This window comes from Micromys minutus (assembly GCF_963924665.1).
Source record: "Micromys minutus genome assembly, chromosome: 7".
NCBI classification, from domain to species: domain Eukaryota; kingdom Metazoa; phylum Chordata; class Mammalia; order Rodentia; family Muridae; genus Micromys; species Micromys minutus.
In genome coordinates, this window is record NC_137976.1 from 66,812,729 (window position 1) to 66,834,803 (window position 22,075).

At 39.4% G+C, this 22,075-nt stretch overlaps 1 protein-coding gene across 1 annotated transcript in view; it reads right to left on the reverse strand.

The window, feature by feature from the left end:
• Positions 1–7,363: 7,363 nt before the first annotated feature.
• TPRG1 (tumor protein p63 regulated 1) overlaps positions 7,364–22,075 on the reverse strand; it is a gene marked incomplete at both ends in the record, with an annotated part of 100,576 nt that continues 85,864 nt past the window's right edge. The window contains 2 exons of the mRNA XM_080919604.1: positions 7,364–7,558; positions 16,681–16,834. Of these exons, the coding sequence (XP_080775730.1) occupies positions 7,364–7,558; positions 16,681–16,834 (349 nt within the window). The remainder of the gene's footprint in view (positions 7,559–16,680; positions 16,835–22,075) is intronic.

Below are 22,075 nucleotides of genomic sequence, written 5' to 3' on the forward strand. Positions count from 1 at the left end.
CAACTGAGCTATACAGCAAAACTCTACAGGTAAAGCATGGTACATACTAGCGCTCACTACGGGTCCATACAGATCTATCTCCTGGTCTAGGCTCAATGCAAATGTGTCAGCCAAATAAAGACCCTGCAGTATCCAAAATCTCAAACTAACCAATAGTTACTGTAGCTCTTTCTTAGTAATTCAGTGCAGCAACCTATCACTATCTTAGAAGATACCCGTAGCCATGGCCCAATTACTGGTTTCCTAGTGTAACTTTCTTGATACTTCTTTATACCTGTGTCTTATAGAAAACTGTAGTGGTAGAACAGTTGCTACTTCATGCTTAGCTGCTTCTATAAATACAACAGCCTCAATAAATGAGCCATTTCAGTGCCTTTATAAAGTAATTAAGTTCTTCACTGCCTAGAATATAGGAAAGTAGAGTATACTATTCATTCTGCTAAAACCTAGATGCCAACTGCTTCTAATCATAATAGTAATAAGGATATGGAGTATGACTGTGATGTGAGTGCATGTGTGTGGGTGTGTATATGTATGTGTCTGCGTTTGTGTGTATGTGTGTTTAGATGTGTGGATATGTATGTGAATGAATGTATATGTGTGTACATGTGTGTGAGTGAATGTGTGTGTGAGTGTGTGTGTGTGTGTTCTGGATTGATTTTCTGCTGTTGTGATAAAACACTCTAACCATAAGCAACTAGACAGAGGAAAGTATTTATTTCAGCTCGAAGTAGCCCATCACTGGGAGAGTACCAGGTACAAAACTAGAAGCAGAAACCGAAACAGAGACCATGGAGGAATGCTGCTTATTGGCTTGCTTCTCGTGGCTTGTGGAGCTTGTCAGCTAGTTTTCTTAGACAGTCCAGAATGACCAGCCCAGGGGTGTCTCTACCCAGTGGGCTGGGTATTCTCATGTCAATCACTAATCAAGAACAACCCTCCCAGGTTTATCTACAAGCTTATATGAAAGAGGTAATTCCTTAACTGAGGCACACTCTTTCCAGGTGATTCTAAATTGTGCCAAGTTGGGGAAAAGAGTATCAAGAAAGCAAGAGCATCATATAAGTAACTACACCAGGCACTGGGAAATGCATGAACACTGCCAAGCTGCAAATACACCCCACGATCTGCAGATGCAGTCATAGCTAGTCTAACATGTAGTTCTGCCTCATCTCTACACTTATACCAAAAATTGACTCCTAAAAAAATTAAGTTAAAATATAACTCATAGAATATAAAAGATCTCCAAATAACTAAAAAGTTTTGGCAGTTCATTTCAATAGAAAACGGAGGATTGTGTGTGGCGATGTTTCAGGAGTTGATTTGTGGTGTAGGTCTGGAAACGTTTCAGAATAAAAATGTGCAACTCCATGTTAGATTAGCTATGACTGCAGCTGCTGATCTCGGGGTACGTGCTTGCTGCTTGACTGCATGTGTGCATTTCCTAGTGCCTGGTGTGGTCACTGATGCTCTGCTTTTGCTCTCTTACCCTCTTGCTCTCCTATTTTTTGTTTGTGTGGTTGAATGGTTGCTTGGGTTGGGGTTTTTTTTTTTTTTTTTTTTTTTTTTTTGACAACCTTACACAATCATAAGCCATGAGATTATTTTTGTTACTACTTTATAATTGTCATTTTGTTACTGTTATGAATCGTAATGTAAACATCTGTGACATCTAATAGTTTTAGACACACACACACATGAAAGGGACCTTTGACCACAAAGGTCGTGACCCACAGATTGAAACCTGCTGCTCTAGATCCTCTAAAGAGATTCAGAGAGTTCTTCTTCAAGTCTATGTGAAGCACATTTCTGAGAGACAATACCAACGCTCCACGGTGGCTATTCTATATCAACAAGACCACAGCAGGCATTGTCATCATTAAACTGGAATACTCTGGTTTGGAGAGGAAGATGCTGATGGAATATCTAGTTGTAAATTCAGCTCCAACTCAATCAATTTTCCATAGAGATTAATTAGAACTTGATGAAGCTGTCTGCCTATGCCAGAAGCACTGGGATGGAATCATCATTCCTGATTTATCTTCTAGAATGAAAATAGAAAAGGAAAACTCTGGCTGATGATATTAGGCAAGATAAGGCAGCTCACAACTATAATTTCATCACATAGGTCACTGAGGCTGGAGGACTGCTGTAAGCTCAAGGTCAGCTGAAGCTACAAATTGATCTCAAGAGAAAGAGATTTCAGTTAAATGGTCGGAGGAATGATCTTGATATAGGTTATTACTGGTAGAATTTATTGCTTTAGAAAAAAAGAAGGACTAAAAAATATTCAGTGGTGGAATGCTTGCAGGCCCTGCTTGGAGAGTTGTGTTCAGTTATTAAGTACAAAGAGAAGAGGAGGAAAAAGAGTAAGATCAAAAGAGGAGGAGGAAGAGGAAGAGGAGAAGGAAAGGGAAGAGGAGGAGAAGGGGAAGAAGAAGAGGAAAAAGAAATAAAAGATGATGAAGTAAAAAAAGAGGATGAAGAAAAGGAAAAGAAAAAGGAGAAAAAGAAAAAGACAAGAGAAGTGAAAATGAGGAGTATGAAGAATTCTATGCACAGAAACATTGGTGCAAAAGCAATGTATCTGGTTAAGAAGCTTGATTGATTCCTTAAACCAAGCAACAGGCTAACAAAATAAGCCATAAGGTCCCTTTCAAAACAGTTCCATGTGTTTCACAAGGGGGAAGAGAGTGTGAAAGTGGAGGAAAGGACGTTCTGAGTTGCCGGAGATAGCACTGTGTACAAGACGCTCAAAACAACCTGACCATGCAGAGAATCCAGTTCCAACACATTTCTATACACATAATACAACAGGAAGATGCCTCCTGTGTACACTCAAATGGATTAATTCAAGCATGCACATTCTATCTAGTGTCATGCAATGGAAATATAAAATAATCTTTGATGTGAGTTTAAGAGCAGATGAGGCATTGAACAGAGGTAGAAAAGAGCCTCATGGCTCAGGGCATTACATTTCACCTAGCTGCATCCCTGAAATGAAATATGGCTTACCTTTTGCCCTGGACTTGGAGGCTGAAAAGGGTCTAGGGGACAATATCATACTTCCCCTTTGTGGCTTAGTGAGTTGTGATTACCAGATAGAGTAACGACTGATCCAGCAGTGTTACCTTTCAGATGGAGTTCTTCCTTAGCTTCCAGGAAATGGCATCAGCAAGGAAATCTGGAGGCTTTCCCCTAAAGTGTGCTTGGAGCTCATTGTGGGAGATGCAGACCAAAGGTGAGTTTACACATCAGTGACTAAAGTTTCCTGTCACTGAGCATACGAAGTCACTCATGAGCAGCGTCCCTAAACCACAGGTACAGGATGTGGGCACAAACCCTTGTATAATTGTTGGCCAAAAGCCAGGTAGCATTTCATCCCTGTGCAAATACTTGGGCTGTTGTTTTTTCTGTTGTTGCTCTTAACCTTTGAAAACCACAGGCATTACCCTCTCTTTTTTTCCCCCTTGGCATAAGTCATCTTCCTCCCTCCAACATGGTCTCTAGTGTGTAAAGAATTTCTAAGGAGCTTTTAAGCCTGAATTTAATACTTTTGTCCTCCCCCTGCTGCCCCATGAAATGCCAGGTAGAAGTAAAGATGCCTTACAAAAGATCTGCTGGCTGCCCTGGCTCTGCTGGCTTCTGTAGCTTTGTTTGGGCATTTTGATCAGATAGGAAGTCAGAGTGTTCCACGAGTGACCTTAGCCTTTAAGAAAATAAAGGTAACTTCTGGAAATCCCCCCTAAACAACTATGGCCTATTGTTTTCTCACTCTAGAATCAATCCAGCTATGGATACAAAGACCAAAATGAATATTTTTCCTGGGAATGGAGGTGCTATGTTGAACAGAGCAGTGGGGTAAAAATATAGTCTAATTCCAATATTGTCAAGAATTAACTATATTTTCATTTTTTTTTCTAAGCTTTTTTTTTGTGGCTTTTTAAAAGTTTCTTAGCATGTGTTTCAGGTTCTGCAAAATGAAAGCATTGGTTTGGAAGGTATTCTTCCTTAGCCCCGGGGCTCTGTAAATTGGCACCTTTAGTAATGTTTCAACAAAGGGACAATGAAATGGGTCTCAAGGCAAAGAATCTGGAAGCAGCCAAGAATTAAGCTAGTGTCTTTTTCTATGTTAAAGGATAGGCAGAAGTCTGGCGACCAAAACAGTCCAGCCAACCACAGGGAAGTCAGGTATGTGTACCATTACCAGCCTTCCCTCATAAACTAAGAAGTGTAACAACCTCCCTTCCCTTTCCAAATGCCCTCACACCCTGGCATGAAAAGGTGATATAAACTATATTACACCAGTCAGCATATTTTTCAGTAAAAGGGCTGGCAGAGAGACACCACTTGTTTTGAGTTAACAGAAAGAGACTTATGTGAGATGTATCAGAAGCTGGTTAAGGTTTCTGCTATGGAAATTCAAGCACATTCTGAAGGAAGCTCCATTAGGAAATTGTATTCAAAAAACTGGATGTAACAAAGACCAGATAAGAAAGACCAGGTTTGTGGGATGTGTTTTTAGTTTTAAGGTTCTTATATCCAGTCTAGTTTCAAAGTAGATGGTTAATTTTCACTTGGGAGACATTAGTAGAATGTTTCAGATGACAGAGAGTAAAATCCAGGTGCACACACAGTGACTCCCCAGGTCTGTGGCTGTCAGCTGAGCACAGGAACAAAGAGCCCAGTGAGAACTCTAAACATCAAATAATACTAGCTTCATGTGACAAAGAAATTATTCCTCTTGGGAACTGAATTGAGTTATTCTGGATGCCTCTCCACTGGTCTTTGGTAGAAGTCCTGTTGTATAGGCAGGAACTTAAGTGTTTTTTTTTTTTTTTTTTTTTTTTTTTTTTTTTTTTTTTTGTCATTGAGATGAGTGGACACTTCACTGAGGCTCCACATCTGAGAAATAAGTATAAATGGCCCCCAGATTAGATATTAGAAAACTAACAGATAGGGAAGTTAAAGTAATTTCATAGGAAATCACATGAGTTTGTAAGTTCTTTTCAAAAGAGGTATCTAGTTATCTGAGTGTTTAGCAACAAATGTTTAGAAAACTTTTGTATTGACTCTTCAGACATTGTTCTACACCGGTACTGTTCACAGTGTGCATGCTATCTAATCTCCTTTAGGTCAAGTGAATTGAGAGTCCAGACTTCAAGAAGTCGTCCTTTAGTATTTGGATATTTGACTCTGAAAAGATATTCATGCTTACCTAGAGACATCTCTCAAATTCCGGAGATATCTCTCTCTCTCTCATGAATAACCTATAGAAAGTGTGTATAGAACCTCTGTTCTTGCTCTTCAATATATGAAACAGACACCAGATCCTGGGATTAAGCCTCTCTTCCTCTCCTTCATTCTGAGTAGCTTTCACTGAGGATGCTCACTGTGTCTTATAGAATGTCACATAGGGATGTCTGACTGAGCTTTGCAAGAGGGACAAACATACCCAAGGAAGTCAGTCACCAAGGAGAGCCTTAAACAGTGACTCAAGAGAACAAGACAGTCATTTCAGAGGATTCTTCCAGAAAATGCCACTACCTGGAGGCATATAGGGGGTTTTCAGGCAACAATATTAAAATAATTGGCCAATAACGCCTTCTTCAGAAGTGGTGCCAGAGTTATTGAATGACTTTTCTTTCCACAACGGTTGACAGGAGAGCTAAGGATTTCAACACTTCCTCTCAAGGTCTCAATAGAAGTTCCTTGCCTTAGGGACTTGTACAGTGTTTGCCATTGTAGGGTGAAGAAGTAGGTGTGACACAGGGACAGAGGAAGGAATAAAATAGTGGTGGAAGTAAAAGGCAGCTCAAGTTCTGGTTTTGAATGTTGTGTACCAAACTGATGACGGACAGTACCTGAGTCTTTGATTCTGAGGAAACAAGGTTTCTAAAAAGAGAAAACACTGTAGAAGAAGCTCTGGAGGAGCCAAAAAATGAATTAGCTGTAACTTTCAACCTTAACAGCAAGCTAATCATCTCAACTTTGAGTCTCAAGAGAGGCAGAAAAACAAAACAAAACAAACTACACAAAACCAAAACCAAACAACAACAACAAACAAACAAACAAACAAATAAAAACCCTTCATGTAATAATGTTTGTTGTGGTCCATCAGAGCTTCTGTGATAAAGAAATGTAAGTTGTAAAATTTTAAAAAGGAAGAAACCAAAAGACATGACATACTGTCCTGGGTTGTTCAAAGTTACAGTTAAGTCAAGAGGAGAGAAGAAGAAATGAAAGGGAAAACACAGGTATGAAGCGAACAAAGACAATGTTTTGAAGTCATGCCCTCAACCCAAACCTTCTGAAATCATTAGTTCAATGAGAGCAGGAGCCAGCCAATAGTCACAGTTGCCACAATGCTCTTGCCTTTTCTGTTTCCCAGACTGACATTCCACAAAATATTTCACTTGACAGAGGGGGGTGCTGTTGAATGGTGTAATGTCATTGAAAGAAACTTGAAAAACAAAGCTGCAAAAGAGAATGAGCTATTGGACAGCACTGAACGACTACGGTAGAGCGTTGTGATCAAATTGTGCCTTAGGAACTGACAGTAAGGTACTAATTGAAAAAGCCTTGGCGTGCAGATCCTAATTAAGAGACCTTGGTAACAATGGAAAATCTGATCCAACACTGTGAGTGAAGGATGGAATTCAGGAAGGTGGGGTAAATTTTTTTTTTCTTTTTAGTGCTAAGGATTCAAGACTTTGTGCAAGTTATGCAAGCTCTGTGCTAGTGAGTTATACCTCCAGCCTTTGGAGAATGCATTTTAAACTTTAATACAATAATGCTATGTCACCTGTCCATGTATTAGTATAACAGGATGCATTTGGCATAGAGCTCAAACCAACCAATACTGGCAGGTTTCAGGGATGGATTATAAAATACACCACAGAGAAATCTCGCTTTGGAAAATGCTGAGTGAATGGGGGCATTGGAAACACTGCTGTAGGCATGACTCGTAGATATGAGGAAGAGCCTGAATCTTGAGATAAATATCAGTCAAGAGACTGTGGATCTGAGGGCCCACATAACCAGTTGCTAAGATAGCAGAGCCGGTGGGTGCCTAATGAGAATAAAACAGGGTTTGAGGGATAAAAACGAAGGTGAGGAAAGTATCCATGGATGTGAAGAAAAGTTTCAATTTTAGCAAATTTAAATCCAAATTGCATCACAGATGGAAATTTAATTTCTCTCATATGAAACCTAAATTGTCTACCAGTCTAATCAAGCTTTTAGATTTCCTATAGCACTAATAAATCAGTCCTCTAAATATTATCTGAAAATAACTACTATAATCCAAAAACGTAGTGAATGTAAGCAAAGTGGTTATCCATAGGTAATGTAACAAAGAGTCTTAAAAGCCAATACTTCCACGAGCAAGGGAATAGCCAAGTTTGTTGCGGTTTCCAATGAATGACATGAGCCCTGTGTAGGTCTCAATCAGGATGGGTTGGGTTAACACCATCAGTTCCTTTCCACTTCCAGATTCAGCAGAATTCTTGTGGGCATTCTCAATAGCTGGAAGAAGCTTAGATGTGAACCCAGACAACTGAAAAACAAACAGACAAAAAGAATAAATATGAAGTTAGTGACTCCCGGGAAGCTCAGAACATCCCATCCCTAGTAGTCCCCAGTTAGGTGATGGCCTGCTGGGGTCAGCAAGTCTTGCTTTTTAACCATGAATGGCTTCATTGAAAAGTTGACATTGCTCTTGTTTGGCATTTAATATAAAACTCAGCCAATAAAGAATACACATAATAAAATGCCTGCCTGATTTATTTTTTATTATTCATAACATTAAGGCGTCAGCTTAATATTTTCCAGTAGTCTATTGTGAACTAGACACTTGTTGGGCACTGCTGAATGTGAAAGGCCAAATACGAACAACTGCTACCTTCAAAGTCAATCAACTATGAAGTAGCCCCTGAAATATACCAACTGTAGTAATTCAAAGGTCATTATAGCAAGCAGGAAAAGAGACAGAAAATGCCCGAGAACACAAAAGTCATGCACAGCTAAAGGATATGAAGAATGATGTCAAAAGGAGACTTACGCAATCTTAAGAGATGATCAAGATCCCCATAGGTAGAAATAAGGTTCAGCAACTTAGACATGGCCTAGAGATGGGCATTGTGTTTCCCAGCTTAGCCTCCTTCCTGCCATGTAGAATTACTCCTGCCTCTCATTACTACTAAGGCACAGACAGAGAACACGATGCATCTCAGAATTTCAAACCATGTTCCTTAAGCACAGTACCTGAGCAACAATGTGGAACTTTTGTTATTGATGTTCCTATTTTTGAAAACAACATATATGAATAATTGCAGCAACATCACTCCTGTACCCCGATAGCTCCCAAACTCCCCACATGCTTTCCTCTTCCCTCCCTAATTCATGACATTATCTTATTATTGTTACAGAAGACACACACACACACACACACACACACAAACACACACATATATACTGAGTTCATTTATCAGTGTATGTATGTATTCAGAACTTATGATCTGGCATTGAATAACCTTGTCTCTGGAGGAAAAGAATTATCCCTTCTTTCTACAAAAATTGACCACTCGAGTCAGCAGAGACAGGATCTTTGGAATTTCATCCTAGCCATGAGAGCTGACATCATTATGCACATCTTGTTATGGGTAACTATTTTTGGAAATTCAGGCATTCATATTTTTCATCATGTCAAAAAGACACGATCTAAAAGCAGGCATTTTTGTCTTCTGGATCTTACAATCTTTTTACTCTTTTTCCCTCTTCCTCAGTGCTCCATGAACCCTAGTTGTATGTTTGTGTTGCATACAACTTGGATTGGTTGGGCATCCAAGAGACACATATTCCCTTCATTTGGATCAGTTGTGAATCTATATAAAAGTCCCCATCTGATCCAAAAAGTAATATTTTTATTTTTTTCATTATTCTTAGCTTGGAGTCAAATTTTACTTTAAAAGTAAAATTATTAATAAAAACATTGAACTGCTATCTAACTTGCAGAGTCCTTAATTTCAATCAATCCATATTTTCTATTTTCCATTTTCCTTCCGTGTTTGAAAACTGGGCTCAATCCTCCCACTTCCATAATGCCTCTGCATACCCAATTAAAAAAAAAAAAAGTTTATCTTCTGGGACTGAAAAGATGGCTCAGCACTTTGGAGCATTTGCTGCTCTTACAGAGTGCCTGGGTTCAGAGCCACAGGGCAGCTCACAACCATCTGTAACTCCAGTTGAATGGAATCTGACACCCTCTTCAGTTATCCAGTGGCACTGTGATATGCAGAGATGTAGGTAAGTAATTAATACACATAAAATAAAATAATGAATAATAATTATAATAGTATTTTTATATTGTTGCATTTCATTGATATCTCCACTTAAATCTATGAACCAGTTTTCCTAGCATAGTTGCAAATATGGCCTTTACATAGTAAGTCCCTGTGAGACTACTACAATTTTGAAATCAAATATATTTTTACTATGAGGCAGAATACTTTTTACAGTTTAAGTATACAGCATACTCTCTAATACCCGTCCTTCAGACACCTGAAGCATTGCTAGGTGCACTAAAAGTCTCTATTCATTAGAACTTCCATTCCCATCCTATGGAGCTATCCTGAATACCCCAGGCCTTCCTTGTGAAAACACACACACACACACACACACACACACACACACACACACACACACACACACACACTTACTTTAAATTCTATAGAAAATGACTTAATTATTATCTAAGAATTTTTCATATAATATATATATATATATTATATTAAAAAATATATGTATATCTTTGTAATTTGTAGCTTTTGTCCAAGTTTTCTTTGATTAAAAATGTATCATCTTGCTTAATCTCTAGAATTTTGGAACAACCAAAAGAAATCCATTCTATCACTAAATATCCTTTAGTGGTATAGATTTCACTAAATATCACTTAGTAATCAAAAGTGCCCTCCTTTTAAGATGTAGGGTAGCAAAATCTGCAATCCCAATGCTAAGTACAAGAGGATGAAGAAAGAGTTCAAGCCAGCCTATGTGCCTATGTGGCAAGACCCTATTTCATTAAAAAGACTCACTGGACTACAGAACTTACAACCTCACAATATATGTAGCATTAGAAAAATGTTGACCTGTAAACAAGGTGCCCAGCAGCTGTGAGCCCGTGGGTAAATAATTAAATCTTCCTGAGTTTCATATTCTTGTCCTGTAAAAACTAACACACACACACACACACACACACACACACACCACAGAGAGAGAGAGAAAGAGAGAGAGAGAGAGAGAGAGAGAGAGAGAGAGAGAGAAGCTATGTGCTCATGCATAATAGCAGGGCAAGGGATTGCAATGGGATAATACTCGGATTCAGATTCATTGCAAAAACCATTAAGAAGTTTCTTTCCTACAAACAGTACATGTTATCTTTTCTATCGCCATCATCACCATCACTACCACCATCACTCTCTACATTCCAGTCTCCTGAAAGGTACAACAATTCATGTCCACATTTTCATTTGCCAAGACCACCTGTCTATCATAGTGCCTTCTCAGAGATCAGTGTTTGTCAAACTAGATTACTGAACACTTCCTCGGTGCTAACATTAAACCTCATTTCTTGTGGATTCCCTGTGGTCACAGGATCTAAGTGTTGGAAAGAAAATATTGACACTATTTCATTCTTCACACACTGCATTTCGTTAGATACACTTCATTCCTAGCCATGTCTGGAACATTCTCAAAGGAGGCAGGCATGCTTACAGAGACAAACTGCTCCCTATAGGAGTGGCAGACAAAAGGCCATGTCCCCAAGCTGGCTCTTGAGTGTTTCAAGCACCTGAGCTCAATCCCTGTGACAGGAATGCTGTGTCATCTGATATGAATGCCACCAGCCACATACTTTTGTCTAAAAGCTTTTATACACCCACCTCTGTCTCCCGCTTTTATTTCTGTCTCAAAAAACAAAGGGTCAAGTTTTAACAACTCCAGTTACACAGGGGCCGTGTGAGGGTTTGGGTGACGCACACCGGCGTTCATGGAGGAGGAGGTACAGTATTCTTGACTTTACAGCAATTATTTACCCGTTGAGTGCCTGGGCCCCTGGTTGCTTCAGGTGCTGTCTGCCAGCAGCTCCCTCTTAGTTTTCTTTATTAGGACCATCACTTACTTCCTGTTTATACTGGGCAAAGAGACCAGGTTTCATGCCTGCAAGCCCACATTCCAGAGCTCAGCAGGTTTTCCAAGCCTTCAGGCCACAGGTTTTCAACCATTCTCTGTAGAGAAGGAGGCACCCTGGGATGAAAAGCAAATTGTCCACTACTGAAGATGTGAAACCACTTGGCAAGCTTCAGTGCTCATCCAAATGCATGTGTGTTTGCACATTGTACCTGGATGTGTCAATTGCTTTTTATGGACCCCGTAATGGTGGATAATTGAGTATAGGGTGAAAAAAATCAAAGGATGGCACAGTTTCCTTTCTACACAAAAAGTTCCCACACATTCTGGCCTACATTCTCATCCTATACACCTCAAATCTGTGATTTGAAGACAACGTACACACACATACACAGCACAGGCACACACACACACACACACACACACACACACACACACACACCCATACACCTTAAATTTCAGATAAAATGGGTTAGTCAGCATTCCAAGAACATTTCACATAGCTTTGTAATTTGTAACTTTTGGTAATGGTGCCTTTACTTAAATTGTAGTGCTCACCCCCAATCACTTTTACCTTGAGTTTTACATAAAACAACATCATTCTTGCCACTTTTCAGACATAACCGTCCCCCCTTCTGAGATCCAACAATACCCTGTTAATCCCTCTTATTAGCAGTCATATGAACACTACATTGAAATTTGTGAATAACCATTTATAAAAGTTGCCCCACTTCACACCACAAATGTCTCCAGAAAGACCTCTCTTGAATATTCCTTTGGATTCCTAGCATGCTGTCATTTTGTTGGACTCAACATCAGGAAGATAGCCAAAAAGAATTTGCTGCATTAATGTGAAAGCTAAAACAAGTGGCTAAAGTTTAAAGTGGTTACAAAAAGAAAAGATAAACTCTATTTCAACATTCCCTGGAAAAGATGGATGAATGGTCCAGGAAAGAGAAATGGTCACTGTTCAATGGATTGCTGTGCATCTCTGTGGATGGTCTGTGGTCCATTCAAGATGTACATGAGTGTCAGTCTGGGTCACCAGTGCCTCTCCAGTGGTGTATGCCATAAGGTCAGGCAACTCAGCAAAGCAAGGGTTAAAGAAGAAAGGCAAGGAAATGCCTTCTAACTACAAAGTGGGCCAAACAGATTGAGCCTGAGGGGCTAGATAGAAATACACAAGTCTACCTCAGCTCGGCACATCAGAGCACACACATTCTCCTTTTTTGATTTTAGTTTTCTGCTTGGCTATACCCCTACATCACCTCTCTCTCTCTCTCTCTCTCTCTCTCTCTCTCTCTCTCTCTCTCTCTTTCTTTCTCTCTCTCTCTCTCTCTCTCTCTCTCTCTCTCTCTCTCTCTCTCTCTCTCTCTCTCACACACACACACACACACAAACACAGCATCTCATGTATATTCACAAGAAAGTACTGTAGGCTTATACTAAGTTCCATGAATATTGGTAACTTAGGGATACATGTATCTCTCTTAATACATGGCCTTAGTTTGCTCACTTAATCTTTGTGCTTAAGTGCCTTGATTTTTAAAATGAAGACATATTGATGCCTATTTTATAGTTTTTATAGTTGATTCACATGACAATACATGCCATAGCAATAAAGATAATAAAAACTGATAGAATAACATGTGAGATTCTTTCTGTGTACTGTGCAAGGATCTTAAATGCACAGTAACCTAGTATCTTCAATTTTCACAGTTGTGCATTAGAAGCAGTACAGAGACAAGCACGTGTGCAGATTTTAGAAGATTTGAAGGTAGGTGGATAAAAAATTCTGGAAAGAAAGCTTTTGAGCACCGTGTTTGCTAGACATGAAAGTGACCTACAATCGCTGTGATGGTATCAGGAAGTCCTGTCACATTTGAGAATCAAGATCAGGTGGCAATGTTTAGAGATTTGTATAAACTTGAATTTGAACACCTATGTGTACGACTACTAACCCTGTCAGGTACTTTCCTGAGCAACTACCAGTAACTCAACCCTGATGTAACGTTGCCTGAGCAGAATTATCTCTCTCCAGGCCGACGTTTTCTACAGAAGTTCAGACCTAAAGTTCTAGCTCCCTGACTATTCTACTGATATTTCCTGCCTACCAGCTCATAAGCTAAACTAGCCCCTCCCACTCACGATTATCTCTGAAGGTAGTGTAACTACCATCGAACAGCCCAGAAACTGCCTCATCTTCACCTCTCTACCATTTTCTATATCATGTCAGTCATGTGCTCTTTATTTACTCCCTGATGAGTAATTCAAACTTTTCTCATGCCGTACTATTCCTCCTAACTCCACTGGGCTTCTATTTCTATTATCTAAATCATCATACAGACAGCTGAACTATTCTTTTTCTATGAACATTATACACACCTTTGACTACCTTCAGTCTTGTCTACTGAAATCCAACTTCTGTTTTATTCCATTAGTTTCTACAGTTAAATCTCTGCCTATTTAGCTGCCTCTTCTGTTAAATACTTAACCTTCGTATGGTTCAAATATTATCTCATTTGTGTTTGTATCCTCAGCAACAATTCTACCTGTTTTCTATAAATGCCAGAAAATGTTCAGTGATGAAACTCTAAGTGGAGTGCTCTGGGAAAGGGTGAGTTTGAATCTATCTTTAATAATAAGATGTTTCATCAGCTTGTGAGTTACTGGAACATTGGGATCGTGTTTCTCTTCTCTGTTTATGTCACAGCATTTGTGAAATTAACACGAATTGCTCCCTGAGTTTGAATTAGCATTTCTCCCATTTATTTTTCTTCTTCCTATTTTATTAATAAGAGAAATTGAAAAAAATGTCATCCATTTAAAAATCTCATGGTACATGAAAATATTCACATAAGCACTACTCAAGACTCAAGCAGCCCACTTCAAATCTCCTCTTCTGCATTAGTTTAACAAAGCCTGAATCAAACTCAATCCTAGAAAACGTCGTGACTACATACAGTTCTGGTGTATAAACCAACAACAAGAAGCTGAGACTCAGGGACCTCAAGCAAAGACTTATCATCTTGCATCCCATAGAGAGATCATTTGCTTTCCCAGAGAGCTTCATTTGGAAGGATCTTTGAGTAAGGACTGGCTTTAGCAAATGAACGTTCCAGGCTGATGCTAGGAAGAAAAATAAGGTCTTGAACATAAACTAACAGTTGATAAAGAAATTATCTTGCATTGCTCTCCCTGACCATGACCTAACTTGCTCCCCCAGACTGCACCATATGCAATGTCCCCCTTGGTCATTTCCACTCTCGTCCTTTAAAGAAAACTCTGACTCTGTTCTGCAAGGAATTTTGTTTATCTTCTATACACTCATATAAAGAAAAGGGAACCTTAAAACCTACACCTTTAACAGTGACATATAATAATATGATTGACTAAAAACCAAGTGACCAGCTAATATTCATAATGTTCATAGAGCCATGCATGTGCTTCAAATATAAACACACACACACACACACACACACACACACACACAAACACACACGCACACACATGGAGTACTCGTACATTCGGCCCTAGTCCCCCAAATACATCGTCTCCCATGAATGCTTAGGCAATGTTTCAAACACCTTTCAATATTTAACTTTTAGGTTCTTTAAAATATTATTTGATTTCATTTGTATATAGTAAACAAAAACACAGCATCATCAGGGCATAGCATTTCTTTGTAGCTCATAGAACACACTCCTTAATCACTCATTGTAAACTTCTTCCAGCAAAGGACATTCAGAATTAAGTACCTACTGCATCAAGTCCAAGAAATAAGACAAGGCTTGTCTCAGGGAGTGACACATTTCATAACTAAATCACTTAGTATTTATATTGACTAGTAAGAAAATTCGGCTATTAATACAAAAATACGTGTCATTTTCATGATTAAAAAGGTTTTCGTTAAAATAAAAGAACATTCCCTTCTGAAAATCCAGTATTATACTTTTTAGTCTGGATTAACAAGCATCTTAATAAATGTCTCTTCCACACATTGCTACTCCTAATAACACATTGCTAGGCCTAATAACAGTGAAAACCAGGGGTTTGAGGAAGGTGTTAATTGTAGAGGACAAAGGATACAATGGGAACATGTGTGGTGTTTCTCAAAAGGACTTCTGAACAAAGAGCAACGTGGTACACTGAAGTTGGGCACTTTAGAATGAAACTCTCCTCTGCCTCTCGACTCCCTCAGCACTTCTGTTCGTACAGCAAGCTGAGGTGGAGCCTGTATGGTGCTGGTCTTGGTTGTCACTTTGTTTTGTTTACTTGGCTATAAGTGGTAAAGAGTCAACCAGGGAACTGATGCTGATGCTTTGCCTGTGGGATTGTGAAACTGATGTCACATGAGGTGCGATAACATGGTCCCTGAATTAATCCTGTACGGGCAGTAGTCACAGCCAGGTCAGTCTTGAAACCATGAATCTCTGAGGACACCTGCATAAGTCCCAAGAGGACCATTAACATTCTCTGGGAGGAGTAAGGATAGAAGCCAATTTCTCTCTGCATTATTGGGAATTAAGATCCCACCTAGTTGCTAATCACAAGCATGGTGCCTGAAAGGTACAATTTATTACCAATTTATTTATCCATACCACATAAACTGACTTGCATAAATGTACATAAATTAATGTACACATTAATGTAAGAATTCTAATGTGCCATCAATAGGACTTACCAACAACCAAGTTTTGAATTTATATTAAACAAGCTATAATATTTTAAAGTAAGAGACATCAAGGTAAACATTAAAAAAAATGACAGAAAAGATTACAAATTCTCCTTCTACATGTATACATGTATGCTTGGCTTTGCGAAAATTGCTTGATTTTTCACTCAACATTCAACCCCAGCTGTTTTACTTTCCAACTGTGTACATTGTCCCTGAACTTAATTCATCTGGAAACAATGAGAGAACATTCAAAGGGACTGTCCCTGATTATGAAGACCTTGGAATCTGAGAGGATAATTGATGGCATAGCAAGAAGCACAGCAGCTGTGAGTTCTGGGGAGCACTTAAGGATGCTATTTTGCTATTCACTTGATTTGGTACCTGGCCAATGATGTCAGCAGGAATGGTAGACTCCACCTCATTCACTTTAGACATGACACCACTAACACCATCCGATGGAAAGGAATGACTTTGTATGGTATGACCACGGAGCCAATATGACAAAATCTGCTCCACACTATTCCATATTTCTTCCCAGAATATGTCAATTACAATTCTACCTGTATAGACAAAAACCCCTTGCACCCTCTTACAGTAAATACAGTCGAGACAAACATAAGTACTATAATTTTTTATAATATTCTATTAAAAGAAGATAGCAAGAGGGAAGGGGCACATTACGGCCACATAAATATAATATATAAGTGGTTTCTATGACATAGCTATACTCTTCAAGCCTAAAGAGGATTAAACTTTTATCTAACCTTCAGGTTGTGTCTGAACAGTTTTTAAGACATAATATGTTCGTCACCTACCTTGCAGATCTCAAGGAACTTCTCACTGGTATGTTTCATAGGATGCTCAGTGAGGGTGGCATAGGGAACCTCAGTGGACCACGGGTTCCAACGAGACAATACAGACCACCCCTCAGTGCTCCCCCAGTAAATCCTCAGGCCTTCTCCTGGTCTCCTAAAGGAAGGAGATTTTTATTAGATTGAAGATTTCTCTTAGCAATTTCTCAGCAAGAGAAATAATGGTAACGGACTATGACCTTCCACTTAGCTTATTTCTCCTGAGATAAGTGATTTATCTCAAACCAACCTAGTAAGGAATGTAGGAGGTAAAATGATGGACTTGCTCTCAAGCTGAGTAAGTGAAACAGACTGTTGAGAATCCACATGGAAACGTGAGCTTCACTCATGGGACAGTGGGTTCAGTGGAAATATAGATGCTGGCCTCATGCTGATGCTCTGATGAGAACAGGTAAGGAGGAAGTGTCAAAAAATGGGGTATGGACATAAAGATGGGAGAGTCTCAGTGACAGAGGAGATGACACAGGAGAAGCTATCACTTAATTTTTTAAAACATTATTATTTTCAAATTTTATGTGCATAGATTTTTTTTCTGTATGTATGTGTGGGGTGTTGGTTCCTCTGGAACTGGAGTTACAGACAGTTGTGAACTGCGAGTGCTGAGGATTGAAGCCAGGACCTCTGCAAGAGTAGCCAGTGCTATTGACCACTATCTCCCAGGCCCCAGAAGCAATCATTAAACAGAGTAGTAAGCAGAAGGAAGAATTGACTGAGAAGAACGTAAGGTCTGCCAAATGAATCTTAGGGCATCCATGACCTTCTATGACCTTTGAGAGAGAAGAGGACGATTCAAAACCCTCACTTTCCTAAGTCAGTGACTCCTCCCTCTCCTGCATCTCCTGGTCCTTTGTTTCCTGCATAAAGTCTATCTGATGAGCTGCATCATACCAATAAGCTCATCCCAATAGATTCTGCCTGCTTTTATCTCTATCCTCAGTCCTGATTCCTAAGGTGTAGAAGAAAACCATTGTCTGATAAAACCTAGTCATCTCCTGAATCCAAATGCGAAAAAGGAAAATTCAAACAGGAATAAGAAGTAGTTAGTCATGGCAGAGGAAGAGTGTGGATACACTAAAAAAAAAAAAAAAAAAAAAAAAATCATATCTGTAGCATCTTCATCTTGATGTGCCAATCAGATTTAGGGTTTGCGGTTTCAGTGGGTTCAGGATGCAGAGAGGTGGCTGAAGGTGAATTAAGCCAAGCTCAGGTGCTCTGCATTCAACAGGCTTTAGAACCAAGTTGGCTGTAATTGTAAGCAGCTCCATGAAGCATTCCCATTCAGCTCATTTCTTCTAGAAATTCAATCCTGGGATTTTGAGGTTGAAAAACTAGGGTTTAGTTGTGGTGGCTTCACAAAGCCATCACTTCCTGTATTAAGGAAGGATCCCTTCAGCATATCGAGTGTTTTTCTGAATGTTTATCCATACAAAGGTGAGTTTAAACAGTCTCTTGCACATACTCACGCAGCCCCACCTTCCCAATGACTGATCTCAAGTTGTGTCTTACAAAAGAAAAGAAAGAAAAGAACCTGGCACAACTCACTGCCCAGTTCTCAGTTATTTGATGATTATGCTTAAACGCTGAAACCCAACTTTTTTGTACTTAATCCTTTGCCCAAAAAAGTACAAGAGGAAAAAAAAGACAAAGGAGGGGAGGAAGGAAGGAAGAAAGGAAGGAAGGAAGGAAAGAACGAAGGAAGGAAAATAAAAGTCATGAAGCAAGGTTCAAATTTCCCTTTCAAATCCACCTTCTCAGATGCTGTATTGACTCTGGTCAAACCCTTGTATTTTCTTTTCATTCATTTTTTTGCCTAGGCAATAAATCTCAAGCTGTATGAATACATTCTTGCTGGTTTATGGAGCATTCTGGCTTGAACCAATTAAAACAACTTGCACAAGAGAATTATTTACTGCCTCATAGGTCAATTTAGGCACCAAGTACAATTTTGTTTATCCAAAAGGGATGAATAAAATCTAGCAAGGTAGCTTCCCTAATGAGTCCACATTGTCTTTTATTTAAGAAAGCCTTAAATGAAAGTCAAACATAAAGATAGCTGATCATTTTGACCTTCCCTAGAAGACTACAATCTGTTAAGCACTGGGAAGAAAATATAAAATTAATTATCCTCTCCAAAGGTAGTAGCATTTAAGGTGAGGCTTGCCAGGTCTCAGGTCTGGGAGGATTGGGAAAGGACTGTGATTGGGGTGCATTGTATGAGATTTCCAAATAATTGATAAAAATATTATGTTCAAGAAAAAAATGTCTGTGGTTTCCTTCTCTGTTAAACATCTTTAGGATAATTGTGGTGACTATACCTACTTTATGACCAGAAATATCTAATGCAACAGTATCTTATGTTCCCAAAAGAATAATGCAAGTTAAGAAAATAGAGAAAAGAATCACAAGACATCAATAGACTTCTGTCAGTCAGGATTTTGACTCTTAACACAGTAGGGTTATAGACAAGTTACATTTCCCTTCTGGATCTTTTTGTGGGTTGAAATCTGATTCATTTTCTCCTTCTGAACCTTCTTAATATGTTTGTACATACAATAGAAATGATATGACCTGCACTGCCATTCTTTAGTCTTTTAGGTTTTGTGACATTTAGTTTTGTCAGTAACTAGGAGTAATATAGATTCCCGATCATGACACATATCAGGTAGCTCCTAACCAGCTGGAACTGAAACTCCAAGGGCTCTGATGTGCTCCTCCAGCGCCCTGTTCCCCACCCTCAATGTATTTACATGTACATGAATAAATACATGAAATAATAATAAAATCTTTTAAAAAGAATGCACGAAAAAGATTTGCATGTTATATATTATTCAATGAACACATATTCAAAGCTTGATTCATATTTTATAATGTTTAATTTTTTAAATCTAGACAGTAACATGTTTTGAAAAAACTCAAGAGACATAAATGTAATTGTGGAACACAAAGAACAGACTTAATCAGGTTCATCAAGTCAAGAAGTACTAAGGAATTGTAAGAAACAGGAGGAAGAAAGCTTCAGTACACAGTAAATCTCAGAAGGTTTTCTGCTTGTCAAAGCCATCGATCCCTTTCTTCCACATGACTCTGTCCCACAAATACTTCCTATTTGCTCTGGCTGCTTTCCAAGTCATGGTCTAGTCCAGTGGTTTTCAAACTTCCCAACACTGTGACCCTTCAATACAGTTCTTCTTGTTGTGGTGACCCCAAACCAAAAATTGTTTTCATCGCTACATCATAATTGAAGTTTTTCTTATTGTTATGAATCATAATGTAAATATCTGCTACAAGAGCCCTGAAAAAGGGTCATTCAACCTCCAAAGATGTCATGACTCACAGGTTGAGAATGGCTGGCCTAGTGTCTATGACTCCCTTTACTTATGTTCTTTGACCAGAACTCTGGTGGAAAGCTTAAGGGATTGTTCAGTTCTGATTTCTTCAGCTGAAATTAATGCAGCTCTTGAACTAGCTTCTCTAATGGGGTAAACAAACCCCTCCAATCTGCTGTGAAGTGGTCACCTATCTCATCCTATGTGCCCTGTCTTCAATGTCATCACTAACTTAGACAGACCCTGTTCCTGTGGTTGTAGCCAAGGAGGGTCTCTGACCCATGTTCCAGAATCAAATCAGATGATCACTGAGCTTCCTTGGCCACCACTTGATCTTTCCAGACCAACAACACAGATGGAAACCTCGCATAAGTAAAAGAGACTCCTCGAAACGTTTATTTCTGAGTTCTATCCTCTGCATTTGACCCGCATTTCCATAGTTGTGGAAGCAAAAAGGGTGGGATAGACTTTGTTCCTGGTAAACATCAAAGTCTTCCAGAAAGAGGCCAAAAGAGAACAACAGCTTCAGTGCAAGTCACGCCAGGAGAGAGGGTTCATATAAAGTTTGTGATGATCAACTTTTGGACACTAGACTTCATAAATTAGGAGGAACTTTCCAAGATGTTTTCCATATCCTCTCTCTCTCCCTCTACATGTCTGTCTGTCTGTCTGCCCCCTCCCCCACACACACAGAGACTGAGAACTAGAATTTTCAAAAGGCCTCAGTTCTTCTTAGACCCAAGTTAATTATCTGTTTTACTCAGTGACTCACAATTCTAAACTACAGTTATTGACAGTGTAGAAAGCCGAGGCAATTACTATTTTCAGTCACCAGTGCAAACTGGGTTTACCTTCAAAGTAAGGGCATGCAAAAGGAAGTTCACATACAAGGCCAGAGGACTGTGCAAAGGAAGAAGTATGTTTTAAGCACACAAAGTTACTACAAGTTGAATGAAAAGGAGGATCCTTTTAATCATAAGCTTTATAAGACAGAATCAAGTCTTTTTAGGAAGGCCTCCTCTCCCTCTTCCTGAACTAGGAAATATGCTCTCTCGGTAAGTTAGAGTAACTCTAACTATTAACTCTTCTCTGGGTTAAAGTTTGTTCATTCCCTGAATTTGTTTTCCTTAAAGGACAAACCGTGCATTATTTTGCATGGGACAGCAGAGCCAACTTCCTGACTTCTGCTCCCCTACCTGTCTTTCCAGAGAGTCTTCTGGGCCTCCCAAAAGTCTCTGCTAAGGTGCGAGCCAAAGGCTGCTCCCAAGAATGAGAAATAGCAGCTTGTATTATTAGCTCGTCAGCCGCCCCTCCTTTCCACTCATCTCAAATCTCAAAGCTGTACCACGGAATTAAAAACATAGCTCGAGGCACTGAATGGAGAGTTATGAGGAAGCACAGATATTAACTCTTACTCTAAACGCAGGGCGTGTGCTTGTAAGTACCGGTGAGCAAACATAGGGAGGCCACAGGAGGGGTGGGGGCAGGACAGAGCAGCTCAGAACAGCACGGCACATTTTCTTCCTGTCTCCTTTCTCCTACCTCACAGCTTTCATTGTTGAAAAAGCAATCTTCTGGACCCACTGAAATGCTAGTCCCTTGCTTATTTAATCTGGACAAAAGCAGAGGCCAAGTTGGCATTGTGGTGGGTATTCAAGTCTCTCTTGTTCATTGAATGACCTCAGATGAAATATTTTCCATGACAAGAACCCAAAAGACGCTGGCACTGAGTCAGACAATGAGATTTGCAGAATGTGTTTACATTCTCTCTGTGTCCCTAGGCTGTTCCAAGCCCATAGGCAGGTGCTGCCTTTATCTACTCTCTTTGCTCACCTGGCTCTCTCCCAGAAGTTTCCAGAGCCTTGGGCTCTATGAGATTAACCGTTTACTAGCATGGGCAACCGAGAACTCCATAGGCAATGTTAAAGGAGGGAAAAGTAAGTGACAAAAGTCAGAGGTACTGCAGCCTTCATAAGCAGAGTCTCTGGGAGACTTTGTGGTTACATGTAGAA